Below are 24,852 nucleotides of genomic sequence, written 5' to 3'. Positions count from 1 at the left end.
AACATACTTAAAATACTTAGAAGAGTAACAAAAGAAAGTGCTAATTGATGAAGATATTTCTCAATACCTACATGTAGGACAGACCCTAATACTAAAAATAAAACCAGAAAAACTGCTGCAATTACCTAAAGGTGAGGTGATGAAGATCTGTGTGACTATAGCTGAAGAAGGCTTAGTGTGGCCAGGTGACTTGCTGGGGGGTAAGATTTACAAGTATTTCTTTGCAGCCAAGGTTACCACAAAGAATCAATAAAAATTCCTGGGAAACTTAAAGGCCCAGAGGCCTTCAGAGCAAAGCCCATCAAGAAGATCCCACAGCCACAGTTTCAATGATACATGTGATGATATTCTGTTAGTTCCGTGAGGTACCACCCAACTGTGTTAGAAATGAACAAGAGTAAAACTTATTTCATTAATCAACCCAAAGCTGGTGACCTAGATTTTAAATCCAATTTGATACTATGCAGACAATACAGTTCAATTACACATTCAAAAAATGTGTTCTTAACACTGATGCATCTTAATACCTTTGGTGAAAGATCTCTGTGACAATAATAATCTTAAGTAGATATTAATCCTTATTTGTAAATAGGAGTTGAAAGAACTTCAAAATCATATGTTCCTTTTTTTTTTTTTTTTTTTTTGCCTTTTAGGGCTGTACTGGAGGCATATGCAAAATCTCAGGCTAGAGGCAGAATCGGAGCTGCACCTGCCAATCTATGCCACAGCAACCTACACACCGCTCACAGCAACACCTGACCTGATCCCCGACCCACTAAGGGAGGCCAGGGATCGAACCTGCATCTTCATGGATACTAGCTGTATTCGTTTCTGCTGCGCCACAACGGAAACTCCCCATAAACTCTTGATGTAAACAGTAAAAGTGTAATTATTCTTGCTCAAGAATTGCCTATTCCATCTACCCACTTGAGACAGACACGCTTTCCCCCAAATTGAGGAAATTCAAACAGGTTATATACCACTCACACAATTCTTCTTAAGTGGCAATCCATTATTTGGTCATAAATTACAGCTACACATGAAAGCCATAAATTGTTTTGTCACATTAAATTCTCCCTTTCTACTGAAAGTAGGCCCCAGCCTGCAAAATAATAAAAGAAAAATCAAACTAGCAATTAAAATCAATTCGAAGGAATAACGGGAAATATATAAAACTTCATGATGCTTTATGACCACAAATAATACTAAACAATCATAGATCAATAGAAGTTGCTTGTCACCACAAAAATCAAAAAGAATGCCCAATAGCTATAATTTATTAAATCAAAGGAATCACAAGGCTTCAAGCCATTAATAATGATCAACAAATCACTGCCAATATGCGGAGGGGGGCTGAGGTTCAGTTCTTGATGCAAAAAGATGTCTAGTAAAGACAGTCCCAAAATGACTCAACAAGCCTCTGTACCGACTGATGGCATTTTCTTTGCACTAAATAAAAAAGAAATATCAAAAGCACACCCTTACACAAAAAGAACTATCCAGAGATCCAGAGACAAGCCTGGCTCTAAAATAAGTGTGACTGCTAAGTAGCTAGATAAGCAAATTTATAAATTCCCAGGTGTACTCATTTGCGAGCACTCTCAGGTGTTTATACTACATTACCAGGGAAGAAAAATGAATGGCACGAGGATCTGAAAAAGGGTCTCCTGCACCTAATTCCCCTTTTAACAAAAAGAGGAGAGGTCTGAAAAAAAAAAAGTAATGTTTAGAAAACCAGATTCAAAACACCTGGAAGGGTTTTACCCACAGTCCTGCTGGGTGGGACAGGGATTCTGCATCAGGCCACGCGGTGCCGGAGGCAGAAGCCACCCACCACCTAGTCTCAAGCCCCTGCAGAAACAAGAAGGCCTTGACTTCCAGGTTGTTCAAGTAATTGCAGACTCTTAAGAACACGTTTTCGTCCAGTCTGGACTAGTGGAGCCACTTCTCTCCACAGCAGCCTCCAATCGTCGCCACTCTGAGCGGACCCCGTCCGTGGGTGGCACATCGAGGCTGAGCTGGCAGCCCACCTGCTACCTTCACAGACGGACTCAACTCACTCCGCGACCACTGCTTTACCTTGGCTTGGCTCTCGGTCTGGGAGAAGAGAAGCCAAGTACCTAAACAAGTTACATCTCCTCCTTTCCCCAAGCAGGATGCCGAGGCGCGGACCCACAGTACCGCCTCCCATCACACTGCCAGGTACCGACCCGAGCCGAGGCTGGGGGCGCCCCGGAGGCCCCAGCCGCTCAGCAGGGTTGCTGGCCGGGCGGCGTCCCAGGAGTGGGGTCGGAGGGGCGAGGCGGCCCGGCAACCGCGGACTGGCCGGCCAGTGACCGTGACCGAGGAGGGCTGGCGGGCATACCTTGTTGAGATGGGGGATCCGCGTCACGGCATAGCCGCGCTGGAGCGTGTGGCGGCGGCGGGGGGCTCGGGGCTCCATGGCGGGCTGGCGCTGGGGCGGTGGCACTGGGCTGAGCGGTCGGATGCTGCCGGGGCGCCCGAGCTGACTGCGGCGGCGGCGGCGGCGGCGGCGGCGCGGGGAAAGGGCCGGCGGCTGGGGGCGGGCGTGGGTGGCGAGAGGGGGTGGACGCGGCGGGAGGAGCCGGCCAGAAGCCGGTGTCCCAGCCGGGCAGCCTGCGAGAAGCGCTGAGTCATGGCAGGAGATCAGGCGAGCGGCGAGCGAGGAGGAGGAGGAGGAAGCGCGAGGCCCTGGCGGCGCCGCTCCCTTTCATGCCTAGGGTCCCTGCTCGCCATCGCTTTCCAGCCACAACTGTCCCAGCCCATCCCTGCGTGGAACGTGGCACGGCGTTGTGCACACAGTGCTCTCCTTGGTTCAGAGAACCAAGTAGGGAGCAAGGTCATGTCCCCCCGCCCGACCCGCGGGCACCATCACCCTTGGCCAGGATGGCCCCGCAGCCGCACCCGCGGGGAGGTGGAGAGAGCGTGGGAAGCGAGTGCTTCGGGCGGAGAGGACAGCTGCTCAGGCACCAAGGGGCACTTGGGGCAGTCTGCGGGAGGCCTCAGCTGTTTGATGAAAACCAGACTTCACTTCTCTCTTCCTATAGGCTCTCCGAAACACTCCATCCACAATTCTGGATGCCAGCCAGGCCCGGGGGCTGTTGGAAACCAACCTTGACCCAGAAAGCCCAGGCTCTGGTAGAACTGGGAGAAAGGGAAGGGTGGAGAGTGCGGGCCCCGAAACCACCAGAGTCTCTGTGGAACATCCCTGGGCTTTTATTTTAATGCCATTAGAAGAAAAGACAAGGTGCAAGTGTTAGGAGCCAATGAACTGTCCCATTTATCTTGTATATATTGTTCCGGAGAGTTCCAGAAGCCAGGATGTTTAAGAACCTCTCTGATTCATGAGGGGTAACTCAATCTTTAAGGGCTTTGGTTTCTTCTTAGATAAAACAGAAGGTCAGAATAAATAATCTCCCAGCGCTGGAATTCTATTGTTATTCTTTATACTTGAATTATCAAGGCATGTTGGAGTAGTCAGATCACAGCCAAAAGCAGTGTCTGGCACAACAAACACTAAAAGCTTTCTGTGCTCCAATTTCTTTTTCAGTCCATAGGATCGAGAGTTTCTGCCCTGTTCCTACCCAATAATATTACAAAAGATAGCATTTGGGGTTATTTGATTTTATCTGTGCATAAGCATAGAATGTTTTGAGTGTGTTGACACATTCAGCCACAGTATTTTATTTATTTACTTTTATCCACAGGGTTTTATTTCTAATTATGTCTTTTTTCCTTATCAGAAAGATTTGTTACAGTATTGCTTTTTGGCAATACTTATATCCAGGAGCTTTTCAGTCCTGGACTTTAAATTATCTAGAATCTGTTGTTTTTATATATTGTATTAAGCTATTAATACAAAGGTTTATTGTATTTGCATCACAGAGTTCTTTAAAGATTTCTTGCATTTAAGTACCACTTTTCACTGTGAATTCTATAAGCCATAAATAATTAACCCAAGGATATCTGAGAGGAAGGGATACTTTACAAAACTCACTCTCTTGAATTAACTGAGGCACATTACAATTAGAGTGTTTTATCCAAGACAAAACCAGTTTAACAACAGGCCTGGAGATAAAATGCACGATGCTGAAGAAGAAACAAAAATGTTAGTACAACAGAACTTTATTTAATACAGCTCTTATTACATCGATTTAGACATATTATTGATCTATTCCTATTGCTGTCTTATAATACTAGGAGAAAGAAAAGCTGATGTAAATATAGGGAGTAGTCCCAAAAGAGTGTGTGGCCTTTCCCCCTCAGCATCATTCCAGAAGGATTATAAGATTTTGCCAGTGCAGGTAAAATTCACATCTCTCTTCCATGTGTTTCTTTTTCTCATGAAAAGATCTCCAATCCTCTTGAAAGATAGGATCTGGCCTAGCTGGGGGTGCGGTACTATATATTCATATTCAGTTCCAAGGGGACTGGAATAAACTTATCTTTCCCTGTAAATGTTAGCTAGAACACTAAATTTTTCAATCCTTTTCAAAAGTGTGTAAGTTTAGGTTTTATTGCAAAAAAAAAAACCCAAAAAACAAAAACAGAAAACATGTAAAAAAACTCAAAAAACACTTTTGCTATAATTTTCCTCAAGAGAAACTACAGTCATTCATTAGGTCTACAACACAATTGATAAAGAATGGGGGTGATTCACTAAGGGACTAGAATCTGTACTTTCTGTTACACAGTAAGAATATTAAGTCAAAATCAGATTTTTCTTGCCCAGGTTTAATGTACAATGAACTCTAATCATATTTAAATATGATTGTAGCCTTCCTATGTAATGTCACTGAGTTTTCAAGTAGAGAAAATTTAGAAGCTATCTAATAACACATGTAACATTTCAAATGTAACTTTCATGGGAAAAAGATCATCCAGTAGAAAAGAAGATATAGCTATAGGGTGGGTTGTGACATGAAGCAAATGCTTTTGTGTTTCTTCACACAAAAACACATTACTGTGGGAGTTCTAGTCGTGGCTCAGTGGAAACAAATCTGGCTAGAATCCATGAGGACGAAGGTTTGATCCCTGGCCTCACTCAATGAGTTAAAGGATCCGGCGTTGCCATGAGCTGTGGTATAGTTCATAGACGCGGTTCGGATCTGGTGTTGCTGTGGCTGTGATGCAGGCCAGCAGCTACAGCTCCAAGTCGACCCCTAGCCTGGGAACTTCCATATGCCACAGGTATTGTCCTAAAAAGATAAAAAAAAAAAATTACTGCTATGTAAAATAAGTTCTAATTTTTTTTTTTTTTTTTAGTTGAGAGTTTTTAAAATGCCTAGATCTTGGGGTTCTATTTAAAAATTCCAGTGTTCAACATATTAGAGGGGAGACATTCTACCAGGGAGGCTGACCCTAAAAGTTCAGAATCAACAATAGGTAGCTGAATCCTTGGGGGTGGCCAGTCCCAGGGTAATTGCCAGCCACGGAGAGAGTTAACTTTTTCCTGCATACTGCAGGGAGGATATACAACTTGAATGAGGGAGGCAAAACTTTCTACCCATCTTCAGTTGTCAGCTGAGGCTCTAAGATGATGACATATTAGAGTCCCACTATGGCACAACATGATTGGCCGTGTCTTTAAGCACCAGGACACAGATTCAATCCCAGGCCCTGCACAGTGGGTTAAAGCATATGGCATTGCCACAGCTGCAGCGTAGGTTGCAACTGCAGCTTGGATCTGATCCCCGCCCTGGGGAATTCCATCTGCCACGGGGTGGCCAAAAAAAAAAAGACATATTAAGAGAAAAAGTGTTTATGAACCCCTGCAGTGCACATCAAGCAGGAGAAACCCAAAACGAAGAGTGGCTCAAAGCCTCAGCTTAGAACTGAGGTCTTATACAGTATCTTCAATAAAGGACAAAAGTTTGTAAAGAAATGACAGGACAAAGGAGAGCAGTTTTTGGCTTCCAAGGACAGCAAACTGTAGGAAGATAAATACATGGGAAGAAACTAATGGAATGAGGTTTGTTTGCAGATTCCTCTGGTCTTCAAAAATACATATTTTGGGGTGACATATCTTGGCTTTACCTGGCTTGAAGGAATCTTTGATGAACCAAGCTATAAGTTATTGGTTTTTAATATTATAGTAATAGGTGAAATGGGTAAATGAATCATTTCATTAGAATGTTTTAAAGAGATGTATCTTTATTTATTCTTTAAGCAAAAGTTTATGCCAAAGTCTCATCCTCTAGGGGACCCTACAGAATGCCTAGAGCTCTCTATACATCACATTTTTTTTTGAAGAAAGCAATATTCCTCTTTATTAACCCTTAAAAGCATTATCTCTACTATTAGCAATAATGTAATCCCACCTTATTCTTACTATGTATGACAATTATTAAAAATATATGAATATATATAAAAATACAGATACTGCATGGTGACTTGGTAATCTTGGAATAAAGCCATAGACTAAGCCAGAACATGCAGAAGTTGTTTATATCTTAACTGTTCATTTATATCTGAACAATGTTTTCATTAAGCATGCTAATAATTTGTAAACGATGTCATGAAAAATCTGCTTGCATTATTTTGTTTGGCTGAATTACATGTGGGAAAAAGAAGCTGGCTTTTTTCACCTACTTCGGTACTAGTATACTCTGGATCAGAGTATACATGTATACAAACCATCATAAATTTCCCACAAGGAGACATTATTTAGGAATTATTTGTGGAAGTGCTCTATATCCATCAGCCCTGGTGTCATGAACCATGCATCTTGCTTTCATGGGTTTTTAAGGTCACGCTGGCTGGATTTACCAATGTTTTTAGCTTTTCTACAGTAAGAGAACCAACCCTTAGGGCAACTTAAGGGGAGTAGTCTCCATGGCCCCAGAGAATAGAAGTATCTCTTTTAGTGCCACCGATAGGACCCCATGGAATCCAAGCCAGCACTGAATGCAGCAATGCCTTTCAGTTTCTGCTGTGCGGTAACATCAGCGTATGAAGATAAAGCTCCCTCCTGGAAAAATCCTCCCAAAATAATAATGTTGAAAGGAACACTGTTCTTCACCTCTGCTCTATCAAAGCTTTTACAATTTCTGCTGCCTGTTTAATTCCATTGAATATGGTGAAAGCCCATAAAATCAAACTGAGAGACATAACCACACTCACATTTAATGCAACAGGCATAATTGATGCAAGCAGGTAGATATATTTGATACATGAATTTCTGATACCTGCAAAGGCTTCTTGCCCATCCAAGCTCTGTATCTCCAGATCCATGCAGGAAAATCACCACAGCGAGGCCGTTCCAGGAATCAGAAGCTGAAAGAAGAGCATCATCCGACAGCTGAAGCCCCTCTGGAGAGTACAATTTACAAATCATGGATCTAGGCCAGTGGTTTTCAGTCTTTCTCCCGTAATAGAATCCCTTGGAGAGCTTTAAAAACACTTGACCAGACCCAGAGTTGTTGATTCCATTGGTCTGGGTGGTAGCTTCAGCATTGGGGTTTTGTTCCTAAGGTCTCCAGTTGATTCTAATTTGCTGCCAAATTAGAATTCTGGACCACTCATCTAGAATAATGGTTCTCACACTTTTTCTTGCATAAGAATTAGTTTCAGGGCTTGTTAAAGGAGGGTTCCACCCCCAGAGTCTCTGATTCAGTAAGTTTGCCTTGGTGCTCCATACTTTGCATTTCTAACAAGTTCCCAGGTGATGCTTATTGATGATGGTCATGTGACTATATTTTGTGACCCACTGGTCTAGAGAAACACTATCCAACAGAAATGTTATGTGAGCCACATATGGTTTGGTTTTCCAAGTAGCCATGTTTTTGAAAAAAGGTAAGAAGCAGGTGGAATTTATTTTAATAACATATTTTATTTAACCAAATACTATATCCAAAATATTTGTATGTCAATATATTATCAATATAAAATCCATTAGTAAGATGTACTTTTTTCTTTTGTAATAAGTCTGAAATCGAGTGTATTTTACACATGTAGCACATCTCAATTTTGACACCAAATTTTTGTTTTGTTTTGTTTTGTCTTTTTGTCTTTCCTAGGGCCGTGCCTGCACATATTGGAGGTTCCCAGGCTAGGGGTCCAATCAGAGCTGTAGCCACCGGCTTACGCCAGAGCCACAGCAATGTGAGATCCAAGCCAACTGTGACCTACACCACAGCTAACAGCAAGGCCAGATCTTTAACCCACTGAGCGAGGCCAGGGATCGAATCCACAACCTCATGGTTCCTAGACGGATTCGTAACCACTGAGCCATGACGGGAACTCCTGACACCAAATTTTTATCAAAAATACTTGTTCTGGAGAGTTCCCAACTGTGGCACATCACGTTAAGGATTCAGCATTGTCTCTGTGGCTATGTGGGTTTGATCCCCAGCCCAGGGCAGCAGGTTAAGGATCCAGCATTGTGGCAGCTGTGGCATAAATCTCAGCTGCATCTCAAATTCCATATGCTTTGGGTGTGGCTGGAAAAACAACACTTGTTCTGCAGTTAGATTTTATAAAATTTACAGTTGAAAAGATTGATCACCAATATACCTACCTATTTCTATCTGTTTGAACAGGCAATTTCCACATTTTTTTAGCACTAAAATTTCATTTTAATGAAAATAGCAGAAATTGATAGTATGTTGTTCAGTGCTCACCTTTGTGTAGGTTCGTAAAATGTTCCATACTGGTTCAGAAGTAATTCTGTAAAATTCAGTTCCAAGATTTCGTGCTTAACTCCTGGCAGCAGGACCTTTCCAAAGTCTCCACAGTCCAGCCAACTCCAAACACAGGGGCTCTGGGCTCTGGGGAAGAAAGGCAAAATTTCCATGTTGTTAATGGACTGTGTTCCTAAAGTTCATATGTAAGTCAATGAGTTAGAAATCAGATTGCAATTTTTCATAGAAATAATATAACAAATGATTCCAGGGTAGCTTTTTGAAGCCCATTAATGGCTGAAATACCATGCGAGGAGTAAAAGAGTACTTCTCTGAAGTATTTTTTAAAAAGAAAATATTTCTGAATAAAATATATGGCAAGTTCCAATTCAGTAGTCTAAGAGAAGAAGTCTCTCTTTTTTAGTTTTTATTTTATTTATTTATTTATTGTCTCTTTTTTTTAAATTGCCATACCTGAGGCATATGGAAGTACCCGGGCCAGGGATTGTATTCTAGCCACAGCTGTAGCCTACTGCTACAGCTGCAGCAATGCCAGATACCTTAACCCACTGTGCTGGGCTAGGATTAAAAGTAACCAAGCCACTGTGGTTGGATTCTTAACCCACTGTGCCATGGCAGGAATTCCGAAGGTCTCCTTCTATAAGCCCTGGAAAAATAGAAGAGCAATATAAAGATTTATTTCTCATAGATATGAACTATGTCACTTGCTTTAAAAGGTAGAGCCAATTACAGTCCTATTTGGTTTAATAATAATTGTTTCATTTCAGTGCATAAATGAAGAATGTTCATACAACCTGTGCCTTAAAAAAAAAAATCACAGAATATTTCCAATTAAAAATAAGGGCTAGTTCTAAATTTAACTCCTCTGCTTAGAATTCTCCAGTGGCGCCCTCCTCACTCAGAGTAGATGCCAAAGTCATTAAATGACTTCTAGGTCCCCACAGGACCTGCCCCAGTCCCCCTATCTCTGGGGCTTTGTTACCTTTATCTCTCCCTCCTCTCTCTGTTCTAACTGACTTTCTGTCTTACTTTCCCCTAGATAGAATCAGCTCCTTCCTGAGCATGGCCTTTGCTCTTGCTGTTCCTTCTCTGGAGCACGCATCCCCCAAATAGCCACATGGTTCCCTTGATCCCGTCAAGTCTTGGCCCAAATATCCTTTTGCACCTGGGGCCTTCACTAACCATTCCACAGAATACAGAAATCACTATTCTTCCTTCTCCGACCTTCCTTTTTTTCTGGACCCCAACACTGTTCCAGGACTCTGTATTAAACAAATTTTCTAACTTGTTTGTGGATCTATTCATGCACACATTCCTTTCACATGTATGTTTCTTATTTGACTATCTCCTTTAAGTCTTTTGCAGAAAGGGAATAGATCCTTTCCTCTTTGGCAAAGGTTTATCTGGAAATAATTAATGGGTCATCCAAATTGGAGATAGAAAATTCATTGTTCACAGTTGGTGCAACAGCCTTCCAAATAACCCTTGATCTTCAAATCATTCTTGAAAAAAATTCCTGTTTTCTATAGTCCTGTAGAGTGGGATCCATTTAACCAAAGCTGTTCTCTAATGAATACTCATTCAGATTGTATAATGGTATGTTTTAGCACCCTAAAGAATTATATTTACTGCCAATAAAGCATCCATTCATTAATAGCATACATTGTATTATTTAAAACCTTAAGTTACATCTATCATGAAAATTATCCATATTTTTGCTATTTGAGTTCACTGAATTAAAATTTTGCTATTTCTTTAGATTTGCTTTTTATCAGCTAACCTAGATAAAAATCTATATCATTGCTTCCAAGTATTTTTTAGTGTAGCAACTCTGTCATTCATTGGTATGATTTTTAAAATTCAATTTATTTAAACTAAAACAAAAGGAGTTCTCTCATGATGCAGGGGGTTAAAGATCCAGCATTGTCACTGCAGTGGCTTGGGTTGCTATTGTGGCATGGGTTCAGTCACTGGCATGGGAACTCTCAAATGCTGCAGACGCAGCCAAACAAACAAACAAACAATAAAACAAAACAAAACATAGAGTTCCCATCATCATGGCTCAGCAGATTAAAGACCCAACATTGTCTCTCTGAGGATGCAGGTTTGATCCCTGGCCTCACTCAGTAGGTGAAGGATCTGGCATTGCTGCAAGCTGTGGCTTGGATACAGTGTTGCCTGGCTGTAGAATAGGCTGTAACCACAGCTCCAATTCAACCCACAGTCTGGGAAGTTCCATATGCCACAGAAGCAGTAGTTAAAAAAAAAACAAAAAAAGTTTTGTGGACATTTCCTTTATGCTAAGCCTCAGGCTATACACTAGTATACAGACATAGGCTTGTGAGGAGCAACAGCAAATACAAAAGTAATGAAGTTGGTAATAAAATCTAAAGTGTGGAAGGGGCGTTCTTGCTATGGCAATTTGGTCCAGGATCAAACATTGCTGCAGCTGTGATGCAAGTTGCAGCTGCAGCTCAGATTTGATCCATGGCACAGGAACTCCCATGTGCTACGTGTGCAGCCAAAAAATAAAATGTGGAAGGAATTAGAATGTACTTCAGCAATCAGTAACATGAAGGCTAGTTTCTACATTTTATAATGTTTTTAAATTGCGTATTTTCACAATACTTGGAAAACTTTGTGTTTAAGTACTTGAAAATATCTCTAAATGATAGAAGTATTTTTGCAGGTGTAACTACAGATAGCTTCCATAAGGCTTCACTTACCTGCTTGTAGCAGATTTGTCCCTGCTGAGGCTATTTCCAGAAATATTCCATTGACTTTGAAGGGTAAAGCATTTATCTAGGTAAGTACTAGCTAATGTATTCATCAAAGAGGCATCAAAAGTAGTAGTTTAGAATGTAGAGTCTAGAACTACAATTCCTGGGCTTCTATGCCAGATTTGCCACCTCCAACTTGTGCGCACTTTTGAAGTTACTTACCTCCCTTTGTCTCCTCAGATGCTTTAGCCTCACCAGTAGTCAGCTCTATATGAATATTTATCTAATGAAAACAAACAACATGAGTAAATCAGGAACACTGCTCTTTATACTTAGTTTGAACTTTTAAAAAGAAAACACCATCCATCACTATCACTGGAAGAAACTGAAGTGTCCTAAGAATATGATTTTTAGTTAGAATTTCAGCAATTTGATGTTTTGGCATTAAAAGTGGCATTACATGGCCTGACAAGGGTTGAGGATGAATTCTGCAGGATCATCCAATGTACTAGATTCTTCTGTGTATATTTTTTACTCTCATAACAAATATTATTTAAAATCATGTGTCTCTTTAAATTTCATTTTTAAATTTGGAGATGAAGGTGCTTCAAAATACAGTTGAATCCATGGGTGCTTTCCTGGCTTATTTCTTTTTCTAAACTATCTCCACAGGATAGCTTCCAAAGAACATTCTTTATCTATGCTGGTCCACTATCTCTGAGTGGTGGGCTACAGCTAACTGTTCTCATTGTCCATTGTACCTGTACCAGTCCAAACCTCTTCCCTAGACTGAGGAGTGGTAGAGCTATTCAGATTCTGTGGGCGGCAGGGAGGCTATGGTATGAGAAATTTGGGAAAGCCTGCAGGGTATCCCAGTTACCTATTGGTATGTAACATATTACCCCCAAATTGAATGGCTTGAAACACTATATAACCATTTCATTTTCTCTCACGGTTTCTGCCTGTGGGAATCTGGGAAGGGCTTAGCTGGGTAGTGCTGACTTAGGATTTCTCATGTGGTTACAGTCAAACAGTAGCTGGAACTGGAAAGGGGGTAGCTTAGAGTAGCCCGCGGCTGTCCAGGCACTTCTCTCTCTCTCTCTCACTCTCAAATCTCTGTTTAAGTACTCTCAGGCTCTCCCCATGGGCTCCCTCGTCGTGGGCTACTTTGAGTTCCTCACAGCATGGCAGCCTCAGAACAGTCAAACTGCTTACTTGGAAGCTTCCAGCAGACATATTCCAGGGAACAGGGGAGAATAAGTGCTTTTCCTTTTGATTACTTTTCCTTGGAAGTCACGTATTGTCACTGCTCCATATTCTCTTGATCCAGTCACAAAAGCCTGTCCAAAGGTGAGGTGAGCCAAAGCCATACTGTAAGAAGAGCTTGTGGGGTGGGAGGGACTTTGCAGCCACTTGAGAAAATACAACCTGCCACCTAGGAGTGCGAAGAGATTTGCTGAACTCTTTGCTCCCATCCCTTTTTTTAAACACACTAATTCACCTAAAATATGCGATGAGTGGTACTCTTGACACAAATGGTTGACACCAATATAAAATCTGCATAAGGAAATGAGAAAAACTTATTCCAGGAAAGCAAACTAGAGGGTAAATCATAATTTAGTTTTAGCTGCAGACCCCAACCCTTATTGACATCTTCAGTGTATCAGGTTCTGGAATCACTGATGATGATTCTGAATACAGAGAGATTTCAAAGTGCTTTTTCAATGTGGTTTAATGCAGTATATTTTCTTCTAAACGGCAATTTGTAGAAAATATATATATTAGGGCTAGAATATTAAAGTAGCCATACTACACTATTCTATAATTAATTATCTTAAATAGTTAGGAGATTACTGAATGAGGCTAGTTTCATAGTCTGTTAACAAGGAGCAGTGAAAGAATTATACACTAGAAACCAGAGGCATTGGGGCCTATTGGAACCATGTATTGGTTTAGCTATAGTAAGAATACTATATTAAAAATAATACAGGACACTGAATACTGAATGGATAGAGATTTTTTTTTTCATCTGAAAAAATACACTTCCAAATTGTTGATGGCTTGTTTTAAAGTTCTATAATGTCAGCAGAGCCTCTTCACCTCCCTGCTTATATCCCTCACAAGCGCCCTGTCTTAATAAATCTAGTTCTTACCTGTCACTTTGTCTCTCGCTAAATTCCTTCTGTGCTGAGACACAAAGAACCTGAGCCTCAGTAAGTCCACACACCAGCCAGACCAGCTCCCGCTCATCATGGACACTGCCAGGGACCACTTCTGTCCCAGTCTCTTGCGGCAACTTTTTAGCCACTAACACCTGGTTGAGAGACTCCCTTGGAAGGGACAGCATCTAAAATCACTCATCCTACACTGTTTAACCTCTAATGTTAACCAAAATGATGTTGGCTTACAAACCTCCCATCAGAGAAACGACAGTTAACCAGGTGTCTTACTCCATCTCTCTGTCCTATCTCAGCAGGAAGTAGCTACTGAATGGTCATCACCCAATACCCCCTTTAGGCATAAAGGGATAAAATACCTAGAGGGAGAAATGATAGGGATGGAGTAGGATAGTTACACAGGTAGTTGTAGAAGTCTCAGTAGGAGACCATGGATAGAGAGGGAAACCTAGGGAAATTGGGAGGCCACTGTCAGTTAATAATCACTCACGAGGAGTTCCCGCCATGGCTCAGTGGTTAACGAATCTGACTAGGAACCATGAAGTTGGGAGTTTGATCCCTGGCCTCACTCAGTGGGTTAAGGATCCAGCATTGCTGTGAGCTGTGGTGTAGGTCGAAGATGTGGCTTGGATCTGGCGTTGCTGTGGCTGTAGTGTAGGCTGGCAGCTACAGCTCCAATTAGACCCCTAGCCTGGGAACCTCCATATGCCTCAGATGTGGCCCTGGAAAAGACAAAAAAATATATATATAAAGGTTAGGGAGATTTTCATCTGCATGAATAATTGGAATAAATGTTTATTAAAAGACTTTCAATTAAAAAAAATAATCACTCACAAAAGCCATCAGAACATGGTAGAACAAAGCAAGCTTGCTTAACTATAAAACTGTAAAATCACAAGATATACTTTAGGTTATTAAGTGAAAGATAAAATGGGGCCTGCATTCAAGCTTGACAAGATAATGATCCTGACCAAAGGTAGGAATTTGAGGGAAAGATGATATTCTAAAGTAGGAGACACTTATTATACAGAAACCTGAGATGATTCAACACAATTTGGCCTATGTTACCACCCTTCTGCCAACTAGAATAAGCAACATGACAGCCCTAGTTTGACTTCAGAGGGCCAAATACTCTCTTACCTGATACAAAGGGGGAGCTAGTGATGTAAGCCTGATGTCTACTTGAATAAGAAGAAGAAGCCTGTCTTTTCCTGCTTCCCACTTTCCTTGAATTATAAAAATGTAGCCCAGCTATTCATAGGGGCAGCACCTCCTCACCTCCCACATATATCCCTCACAAGTGTCCTATCTTAATAAATCTAGGTCTGCCTATAAAAAAAATAAAGTTCCGTAATGCTCAAAGTTTGTATAAAGTGCATAGATTACTTTTACATTCGGAAAAAACCCAAATCTTTAAAATTTGGAACATACCTAAGGGGTGTATATAACTAAAACAATAGACTGTAAAATTTTAGGAATCTCAATTTTTTTGCTTTGTCCCAAAGGTCATTTGAAAGGCGTGGGCACCACACAGCATTACCTTCCTACAGTATGGATGCCTTAAAACCTCTGCTTGCCAGTAGGCACTGAAGCCACAGTCACATGATACGCCTCTGAGATAGGAAGGATAAAGTTCATAATACACTCCTCTGCCAAACACCTGGGTGGATCCACCCCACTCTTCTAACTTTGAAAAAGCTGGACTCAAAACAAACAAACAAAGATAAAAATTTAAAAACTACAGAAATGTGACCATTTTCCCTAACAATATATATATTGAATTTACCATTGAGCCCTGACTCACCCAAATAACAGATTATTACTGAATTTAGTTAACACATAATTGATTTTCAAATATAACATGATATTAATAGCAGTTCTTTAAATGACACTATGATGTGGCTTTTTACCTCTCATTATCTGCTTTATAATTTGAAAAGTTTGATGTTATAGTTAGAGAAAATACACATTAAATAGATTTACTTTCAAGTAGTTTTTCATTTACCAAAAAGTAGTTCGAGAAAAACTACATAAGTTTATTTTAATGAATAGCTAGTAACTGCCTTAAAATTGCTGTTTATGGAGTTCCCTTCATGGCTCAGCCTGACTAGGATCCATGAGGATACAGGTTTGATCCCTGGCCTCGCTCAGTGGGTTAAGGATCCGGTGTTGCTGTGAGCTGAGGTGTAGGCTGGCAGCTGTAGCTCCGATGTGACCCTTAGCCTGGGAACCTCCATATGCTGCAGGTGCAGCCCTAAAAATAAAAAACAAACAAACAAACAAAAAAATTGCCATTTATTTCTGACTCTGTGTTAAATTCTTTGCTTTTATAGCTCAAGCAGCCATTTTAAAAAATAATGAATCAAAAAATCACACACAAATTTTTTTAAAAAGGGAAAAAACTCACACACATAAATGAGTTAGTCTAATTTGGTTACTTCCATTTGAATTTTAAGAGATGGCATATTCTTCAGTTTTGAAAATCGACTCAAAATACATTGACCTTGTTAACTTGGAGCCCATGGGCTGTGCCTAGTGGTTATAGCATCCAGTAGCCTGCCAGAAGTACAATGGAGCCAGCATCAGACATCAACTATCCATCTGTAAGGTCAGCAGAAACCTGGCATCTCAAATCTAGTTCTAAGCTGAAGCTCTCCTACGGTGGCAGAGCTCCAGACCTCCTGGTTTATGGGAGAGGGGGAGTGTGTGTATGAAAGGTTGTACTCAAGAGAGTCGAACAAGAAATTCATTCATGACACATGAAGAGACTCTGGAGAAAGCACGTAGGCCAGGGTGGAAACGTGAAGTACTAAAACACAGTTTTCTGTAGTGAACTACATTGTTTTCCTAAAGACACAGTCTAATTTCTGAAGGGAAATTGGGAATCTTTGGGCAGGAGGAAAAAAATGTATAGATTTGGTAGGAAAGTTAAGTCACTTTTGAGTTTTGAAAATAACCAGGCTTTTTTTATGTTTGGTTAAAATCCTCTTCTTGAATTCAGCATATTGGGAAAATACACGCCTCGGTTAAATTAAGTCTCCAAAATAACACATATCATGAATACTGTTCTAATTCAATGTGCTGAAGTTTAATTTAGCATATATTAAATTCTTTAAGATCTTTGGAAAGAAAGAAAGAAAGAAAGAAAGAAAGAAAGAAAGAAAGAAAGAAAGAAAGAAAGGAAGGAAGGAAGGAAAAGAGGGAAGAAAAAGGAAAAGAGGGAAGAAAAAGGAAAAGAGGAAAGAAGGGAGGGAGGGGAAAGAAGGAAGAGAGGGAGCGAAATAACCAAGCTTTGAGTCCTTGTTCATACATATCCATTTAATCATGCAGGAATTCCAAATTCCAGTAGGATTTCTATTGACATAGGAATCTTAGAGAGAGCTAACAGCGGATTTCCAGGTCTGTGCATATTCAGACTTGGAGACAGGTATTCTTTGTGGAAACCAGACGCCAAAAAAATGTTGGAGGAAATAACCAATCCCTTTCCCTATGCTGCACCCACCTGGACCACCCCGCCCCACCACCTGGCCCCACCCCCACTTACACTCTTCACAATCCACCCCCCTCCACAGCCTGTTATCCACCCCCAAGCCTGTTCATCACCTGCGGTGAATGTAGCTTAAAAGATGGATTCTCAGAGCACTTTCCTCTCTTTATGCTGTGGAGGCTGCTGTGTGTGCAATAAAGCTGGGCTCTGGGGAGAGATCTGAGACCACTGTGGGGCCACACCATTCTCCTGTAGTGGAGAATAAGCTCCAGGTGGGAATCAAGTTCTGTCAGGGAAGCCAGACCTGCACACAAACAGCGAATAATTCCTCTACACTCCCTCTTCAGCCCTTACATTGCCTTTCTTCATACTTTACTGAAATACTCCTGATGCGATGGAAAAAAAGGAGCAAGCAATGAAATGTCTATGCCAAGCAGAGAAAGGGAAACTTCTGGAACACAAGCCAAGTTAGAACAAAACCATAAAAATCACTCTGTTAACAGAAGTATACCAAAATGCCTTCAAGCTCTTAGAATCAAGTTCAGAAATAGCTCTACATTTGTCAGAGAATAAACGCTTGAAAGTTGTGCAGGTCACGTCCCAGAGACTGACTCATGCTTGACTTGTTTGCCCTGTCTACAGGGAAACCGACACACAGTAGTAGAAAATACTTTGTTATATATAGTTTTGCTTGCAATTTTCCTGGTAATATCTGTTGGAGTGACACTAAGTCTATGTAATGAAAAAAATTTGTTTAAATCATAATACCTCCCTCTTACTATACATATTCTTCATAAAATATATAACATGGGAAAAGTAAAAGGGCATAAAAATAAAGTCATATAAATTTGAAGCCCTATAGCAGTTTCTGAACAATTAAAGAGCAGCAGAGAGAGAGGGGCATCGTATTTTAATTCTCTTGTACATAAACATCCCACTTTTTTATAGGCTCTACTCCCAGCCCCCACATCTCAAGGAAGATAGGGTGTTATACATTTTCTAGAATTGGGTGCTTTAGAAAGCCTTTATCAAACTCTACCTCTCCAGAACCTAGTCCAGTACCTAGCCCATAGCAAATACTTCATAAATACTCACTGGACAGAGCTGAGGGAGAGATGGTCATGTTGCTCTGAGCAGGTTTTATTCTGGGCTTAGAGGGCTCACTTCCTCTAGGAATCCCTCCAGGATGGATTACAAGTTCCCCCTGCCCTTGTATCTGTGATCATACAGTAACCTGGGCATAACCTTTATTGTGCTTTTCCTCCAGAAATCTAGTTAGGTGTATCTTTTTCCTGCTTGACTGTGAACTCTTTTAAGAGCAAGACATACACTTCATTAATCTTTGAATCCCTAGTGCTTGGGGCATGGTAGTTCAAGAAATGTTTGCTGACCTGCACTTGAAGAGAGTCTAACTCAGAGGGAGTTCATATGCCCTTGGATTTTCTCTAACTGCTATTTTAAGTAGTGAGATGAAGAATGACATCTTTCCTCTCTTAGGTTTCTGTCAAAGTCAATGAATGTCATGGATAGAAGATCTGTTATAACACAAGAAATGTCTTTATCAAGACCCAATGCATTATTTTGAGGGAAACTGGTTAGAAACACATTACTGGGTTTGATCAACCAAAAATCATTCTTCATCTCATGCCTCTCCTTCTTTTCTGAACTGATCAAGTGCCACAGCTCCACTCATCATGTTCTGCCTCATCTCTTGCCCTGAGATTAGCAAGTGACCCAGGAAATGGAGAAAAGAGGACCATGTTATTAAGGCAATGGCCCCTGCTTTTGCCTTCTTGCTTTGCTGGCAAGTTTTAGGAAAAAAAAAAAAAGGCACAGATTAAGTTTTAAGCTAAATATTACAAACAAACAAACAAAAAAAAACCAGAATCAGATTCAAGTGTCAGGTCTTCGGGGAAATAAAAGGATAGATAAAAATTCAAAGTGAACTGAACTTCTCAAGGTCACTGTATTCTATACATATAGTACATCAAAACAGTTATATCATGTAACCACTTTTCTCTGAATAAGGACTAATTCTCTGCTCACACCCAACAAAAAATTTTTTATTCTAAATCTTTCTCAAAGGCAAATGCTTTCCCACACTTGGAAATGTGTTCTTGGTCCTCAGAGTATTTGTTTTATGCCAAGTTTCAAAGTTTTAATTCTAAGCTCTTGTTTACTTTTTGAAGCATACACTGTAGCAGAGAAGAGCATTATTGTTTTTTGTTTGTTTGACTCATTCAAATAGTTAATCATTAATTCCATGAATTCTTGAGAAAATTACTTTTTTTTTTTTTTTTAATGGCTGCACCCATGGCATATGGAAATTCCCAGGGTAGGGATCAAATCGAGACACAGCTGTGACCTACGCAACAGCTGGGGCAATGCTGGATACTTTAACCCACTGCACCAGGCTGGGGATTGAAACCATGTCTCTACAGCAACCCAAGCCACTGCAATTGGATTCTAAACCCACTGCAGCACAGCAGGAACTCTTAAGAAAATTAATTTAAGATGGAGAAGGGGAAATTCCACCAGACAATCTCATGTTTTGAGACTATAACAGATATGAGGACATGGAATCAAAGGCCTGCATCCTTCTTATGTTGCCCCCATAACTTTAGTAATACAATTATTAATATGTTACTCTTGTCCAGAGAGAGTTGGATTTAAATTAACAATCCTAATAATGAATTAACAGCCCTGTGTCAGCCTGGAGGGCAATCTCTAATAGAATGATACAACGCTCTGTCATCTTTATTCTTTACATGCTTCCACTTTTTAGATAAAAATGTAGAAGGCATACCTTTTTAAAAGGTTTAAACCGTGTTATGTATTTCTTACGATTTTTTAAATTACAAAAATAGTTCATGCTTAACATAGATAATTTAGAAAACAAGAGGAAATCACCCATTGTAGTGTAACTTTTCTTTCTCACAGGCAAATTGTATTCCTTGAACAATTTAGCATGGCTCTGAAATACTTGTGTGTTTGCTGGATGCCCATATTATAGGCCTAGCAACATAGTAACTAAATGACATGGAGATTGGAAGAATAGTTAATACAGTAGAGGAGAGAATAAGGGTTAAAAAGCTCTCCACAGTATTATACATTAACCATAGCTCAATTAAAAAACCCAGAAAACACAGTGTTCCTGTCCTGGCGCAGTGGGTTAAGAATCTGACTGCAGTGGCTTGAGTTTCCTGGTGAAGGTCACGGCTGTGGCTGGGATTCAGTCCCTGGCCCAGGAGCTTCCATATGCAGTGGGTGCAGCCATAAAATTAAACAAGCCAACCAACCAGAAAACAAACAAAATCCTCTCCAGAGGATAGTAAGAATTAGGTTGAAACTAACAAGATAGCAAATATAAACTGCAGAGTTCCAGTAGAGAAACAACTATGTAACATAGGAAGGAAGCAAGGTGTCCAAATGAGAATTCCTTTGGAAAAGACCAGATCCTTCTCGTTGATGACAACTTTGTTAGTATCAGGCTACAGTCAGTACAAAAAAAAAAAAAAAAAAAAGAAAAGAAAAAGATAATGCAAATTTATGTCCCAGTAATGACATTCAGAATCCAGGTGAAGCTAAGAGATGCTGTCACTCTATTCCATGTGGTTCAGGGTAGATCTGGAGTATTGTTTTCATTGTAAGGGCACTTTATTTATTTTTCTTTTTTTGGCTACCCTGTGGCATATGGATTTCCCAGGCCAGAGATCAGATCCAAGCCAAAATTGTAACCTATGTCACAGATGCAGCAACCTGGATCCTTACCCACTGTGCCGGGCTGGGAATTGAACCTGGTGATACAGAGATGCAGCTGATCCTGTTGCTCTACAGAGGGAGCTCCTAAAGGCACTTTTAAAATGTGACTTCCCACAAGCTAGCATGCTTCTGGTTCTAACGGAAGAACTGGCTTATTAAAGTCACTGCACAAAAATGTCACCTAAGACAAATCTGGTCTCTCAAAGACTGGCTCTTTTCTAAGGAATGAGAGAGGCTATTTTAATCAAATTAAAGAGAGTTGGACTATATAGTAATTCGGTCCTTCAAGCTGATCATGTTTGTATGCACGACCTCTCTGACTCCAATCTGAGAAGTTTTCTGTATACAACTCAAATTACCAATTAAATGAAGTCTTTTCTTTACTGTCAAAAAGAATTTTAGAAAGACAATGTTGTTAAAATTGGAGTCTGCCTAGTTGATTTTTTTTTTTTTTTTTTTTTTTTTTTGGTCTTTTCTAGGGCTGCTCCCTTGGCATATGGAGGTTCCCAGGCTAGGGGTCTAATTGGAGCTGTAGCTGCCAGCCTAAGCCACAGCCATAGCAATGCCAGATCCATGCTGTATCTTCGACCTACACCACAGCTCATGGCAATGCCAGGTCTTTAACCCACTGAGCAAGGCCAGGGATCGAACCCTCAACCTCATGGTTCCTAGTCAGATTCGTTAACCACTGAGCCGTGACAGGAAGTCCCTGGTTGAATTTTTTTTGTTATAATCACGTTATATAAGGAATAGGTGGAGGAACTGGTAATATTCAGCTTAGAGAAGAAAAATCTAAGGAATTCTTGTAAGCTGTCTTCGACAATTGAAAAGGTTTTCTTCTGGACTGCTCCAGAAAGCGTACCTAGGGCAAGTGGTAGAACTGTCATTCAGATTTCAGCTCAAGTGACATTTCCTCAGCAACATTTAGCTAGACGTAGCCACCCAGTGTCAACTATGTATTCTTATTTTAATTTTTTTATGGCAGGTATCATCATTATTTGTTACTTAATTCTTTTCTCCATAAACTTAGTTCATTTATTTTTGTCTATTGGTCTGTTTCTTCTCATTAGAAAGTAACTTCCTTGAGACTAAGTTTCCTTCAGCCTTGTTCACAGTTATATCCAGTACCTTGAATGGTGTTCCTATAAATATTTATTGAATGAATGAATTTATAGAAAAGCAGATTTGGGCTTAAGAGAAGAAAAAAAATTTTTTTTTTCTGTCCTGATAGAAGAGTTGGGGGAAGAAGCTATCAATTACTGAGCATACTTAAACCAGTTTCATTTTCAGAGTTAGTCACTGGCTATTTTTTGAGCACTTATGCACCAGAAATAAGCAAAGAAGACAAGTCTTAGAGAAGGTAACTAACTTTGCCCTGCTTCATGTTGCTAGAATTGGGGTTGTAATCCAGCCTGTTGGTCTCCAAAACCTAGTGGGTGTCAGACAATACCATAAACAGAACAAGGATTTTATGATGAATTTCTCATCACCGATGGACTATAATTCAAGGCTAGATGACCATCTATCAGGGTGCTAAGTTATACTAAATAATGGAATCTTTAATTGAATAGGAAACTGGATTCAATCCAACTATAAGATGCTGTGATTCCTTTCATGAAGCAACACTTTCATGATGGGAACTGATTCTATAACAGGAGTTCTTTATCTTGGAAATTACAAAGAAGAAAGGAAACCTTTTCTGAAAATGTTGCTCGGAACCCGAGAATGTGACTTACACAATTACTGAGACATGATCCTTTAATCCTCTCTAGATGCTGTGGAAGTGAACATGGGAATATATTTGTTTCAAATGTGATAGGTCCTAGAGTTTAGGAGTAAAAAACAAAACCGAAAACTTTGAAATTATAAAATGGAACGTTTTCAATAAGGAGGAAAGTTGTATAGTGATCTCATGACTGTTCAAAGTGGGTGTTCAAGCGAAGGTTACTTAGTGAACTCTGAAAAGGAATCAAGTAACGGAAAAAGGAAACAGATTATTGGCAATGTCCCAGAAGTCATTCTTAGAAAGAATTAGTCTACCTATTACAGTATGAGAGTTTATAGGATTCGCTGATACTTTTTGTTAGTTAGTTTGTTTGTTTTTTGGCATATGGGTGTTCCCAGGCTAGGGGTCAAATCTGCTGGTGCAGCTGCCAGTCTACACCACAGCCACAGCAATGTGGGATCTGAGCCTCATTTGCAACCTACACTGCAACTCACAGCAAGGCCAGATCCTTAACCCACTGAGCGAGGCCAGGGATCCAACCCACATTTTCATGAATACTAGTCGGCCTGTAACATGCTGAGCCACAATGGGAACTACTAGGATTAGCTGATACTATTAACATCTCAAAAATATTCAGAATCATGTGTTTTATTTTGTTTTGTTAAGTATTGAAGTTCTTTTTTTTTTTCTTTTTCTTTTTTGGCTGACCCTTGGCATATGGAACTTCCGGGCCAGGGATCATATCTGAGCTTGAGCTTCGGCCTATACCACAGCTGCAGCAAAGAGCCACAGAAGGAACTACAGGTACTGAAGTCTTTTTTAAGAGGTCAGTGTATGCTGGATGTTTCATTAATCAAAAATGCTTACCTCCAGTATCAGAAAGGAATAACATTTGGATTTGTGGACAAAAGATATTCCAAAGAGATGATTCATGATGTAGAAATCAACTAGGAAGCTCAGAGACAATGAGAGGCTGTCAAAGCTTGGTGATGAGATGTCTACCTTTACTGTCCTCACTTCTCACTGCCATTCTCTGTAACCCAAGGCAGGTGGTGCTGGGTCTCCTATTGCTGATGGAAACTACTCCCTCCTAAGGGCTCCCACAACCTCTCTGGGAAGATCTTGCCGTCCTTATCTATCCAGAGTGTTCTCAGCACTTGATTTTGTGGGCCACACCCTCCTAGGTTTCTGAGACACCATACACCTTTGGCCCAAGAAATTCCACATGCTGTGGATGTGGCAAAAAAAAAAAAAAGAAAGAAAGATAAAAGAAAAAAGGATGAGGAATTCCCATCTTGGCTCAGTGGTTAATGAACCTGACTAGCATCCATAAGGATGTGGGTTCAATCCCTGGTCTCGCTCAGTGGGTTAAGGATCCAGCATTGCCGTGAGCTGTGGTGTAGGTTGCAGACACAGCTTGGATCCTGCATTGCTGTGGCTCTGGTGTAGGTCGGTGGCTACAGCTCTGATTGGACACCTAGCCTAGGAACCTCAATATGCCACAGGTGTGGCCTTAAAACGACAAAAAAAAAAAAAAAAAAAAAAAAAAAAAAAAGGAAAAGAAAAGAAAAAGGAAGGAAGGAAAAGAAAAAAAAGATCAAATGATGAAGTCTTTGCTATCTCTGTCTTTGGGTTGTATCTTTGATCATAAGTAAGCAAATGGACTCTCTATCCCACATAGGTATTTTACCTTGAAACATACTTTGTGCTCTTAGGAAAAGCCAAATCATTCACTAATTTCTCATTGTGTGTTCACCACATTCTAGGCACTGTGCCAGGCCCTGAGGACACAGAGGTGAACAGGACAAACAGATCTCTGCCTTTAGGGGGCTCACATCCTAATGGTGGGAGAGAGACAATAGTGGGTAAAAAATTAGATGCTAGAATATTTAAAAAATTACTAAAGTTTAATCCAAACAGGGTGATGTGATAGAGTGTGGTGGGCTGTGAGGGATCTGGTTTCAGGTGTGGAGCTCAGGCAACCTCTCTGAGCAGGCATTTGAGTTGGAGCATGAATGCTCCCATGGTCATACAAAGATCTGGAGAAACAGCATTCAGGACAGAGGGCACATGTGCAAATGCCTTGATGTGGAAAGAGTTTTGGTGAGTTTACAGAATAGAGTCACTGAATTGGAGTGAATGATCAGGGAGTGGTCTGAGATGTGTGCGGAGAAGGAGAATCAGGCCATATGGGACCTTAGAGGCAGTGGGGAGGAGTTAGAGTTTTATTCCAAGGGCAGTGGAAACTCAGGAAGGATTTTAAGCAGAGGAGTGAGAATATCATGGATAGATAAATAGAGATTTCTCTGTCTCTATT

At 40.5% G+C, this 24,852-nt stretch overlaps 1 protein-coding gene and 1 pseudogene across 1 annotated transcript in view; both read right to left on the bottom strand.

Annotated features, from left to right (window-relative positions):
* ME1 (malic enzyme 1) overlaps nucleotides 1–2,770 on the bottom strand; it is a 190,018-nt gene extending 187,248 nt beyond the window's left edge. Inside the window, exon 1 of the mRNA XM_001924333.5 lies at nucleotides 2,366–2,770. Coding sequence (XP_001924368.2) covers nucleotides 2,366–2,443 — 78 coding nt within the window. The 5' untranslated portion in view covers nucleotides 2,444–2,770. The remainder of the gene's footprint in view (nucleotides 1–2,365) is intronic.
* On the bottom strand, nucleotides 5,268–8,044 carry LOC110260697 (annotated as a pseudogene).

The sequence above is a fragment of the Sus scrofa genome, chromosome 1 (assembly GCF_000003025.6).
Source record: "Sus scrofa isolate TJ Tabasco breed Duroc chromosome 1, Sscrofa11.1, whole genome shotgun sequence".
Classification (NCBI taxonomy): domain Eukaryota; kingdom Metazoa; phylum Chordata; class Mammalia; order Artiodactyla; family Suidae; genus Sus; species Sus scrofa.
The sequence above is the reverse complement of the archived record's forward strand: the minus strand, read 5'-3'. Positions and strand labels throughout refer to the sequence as shown.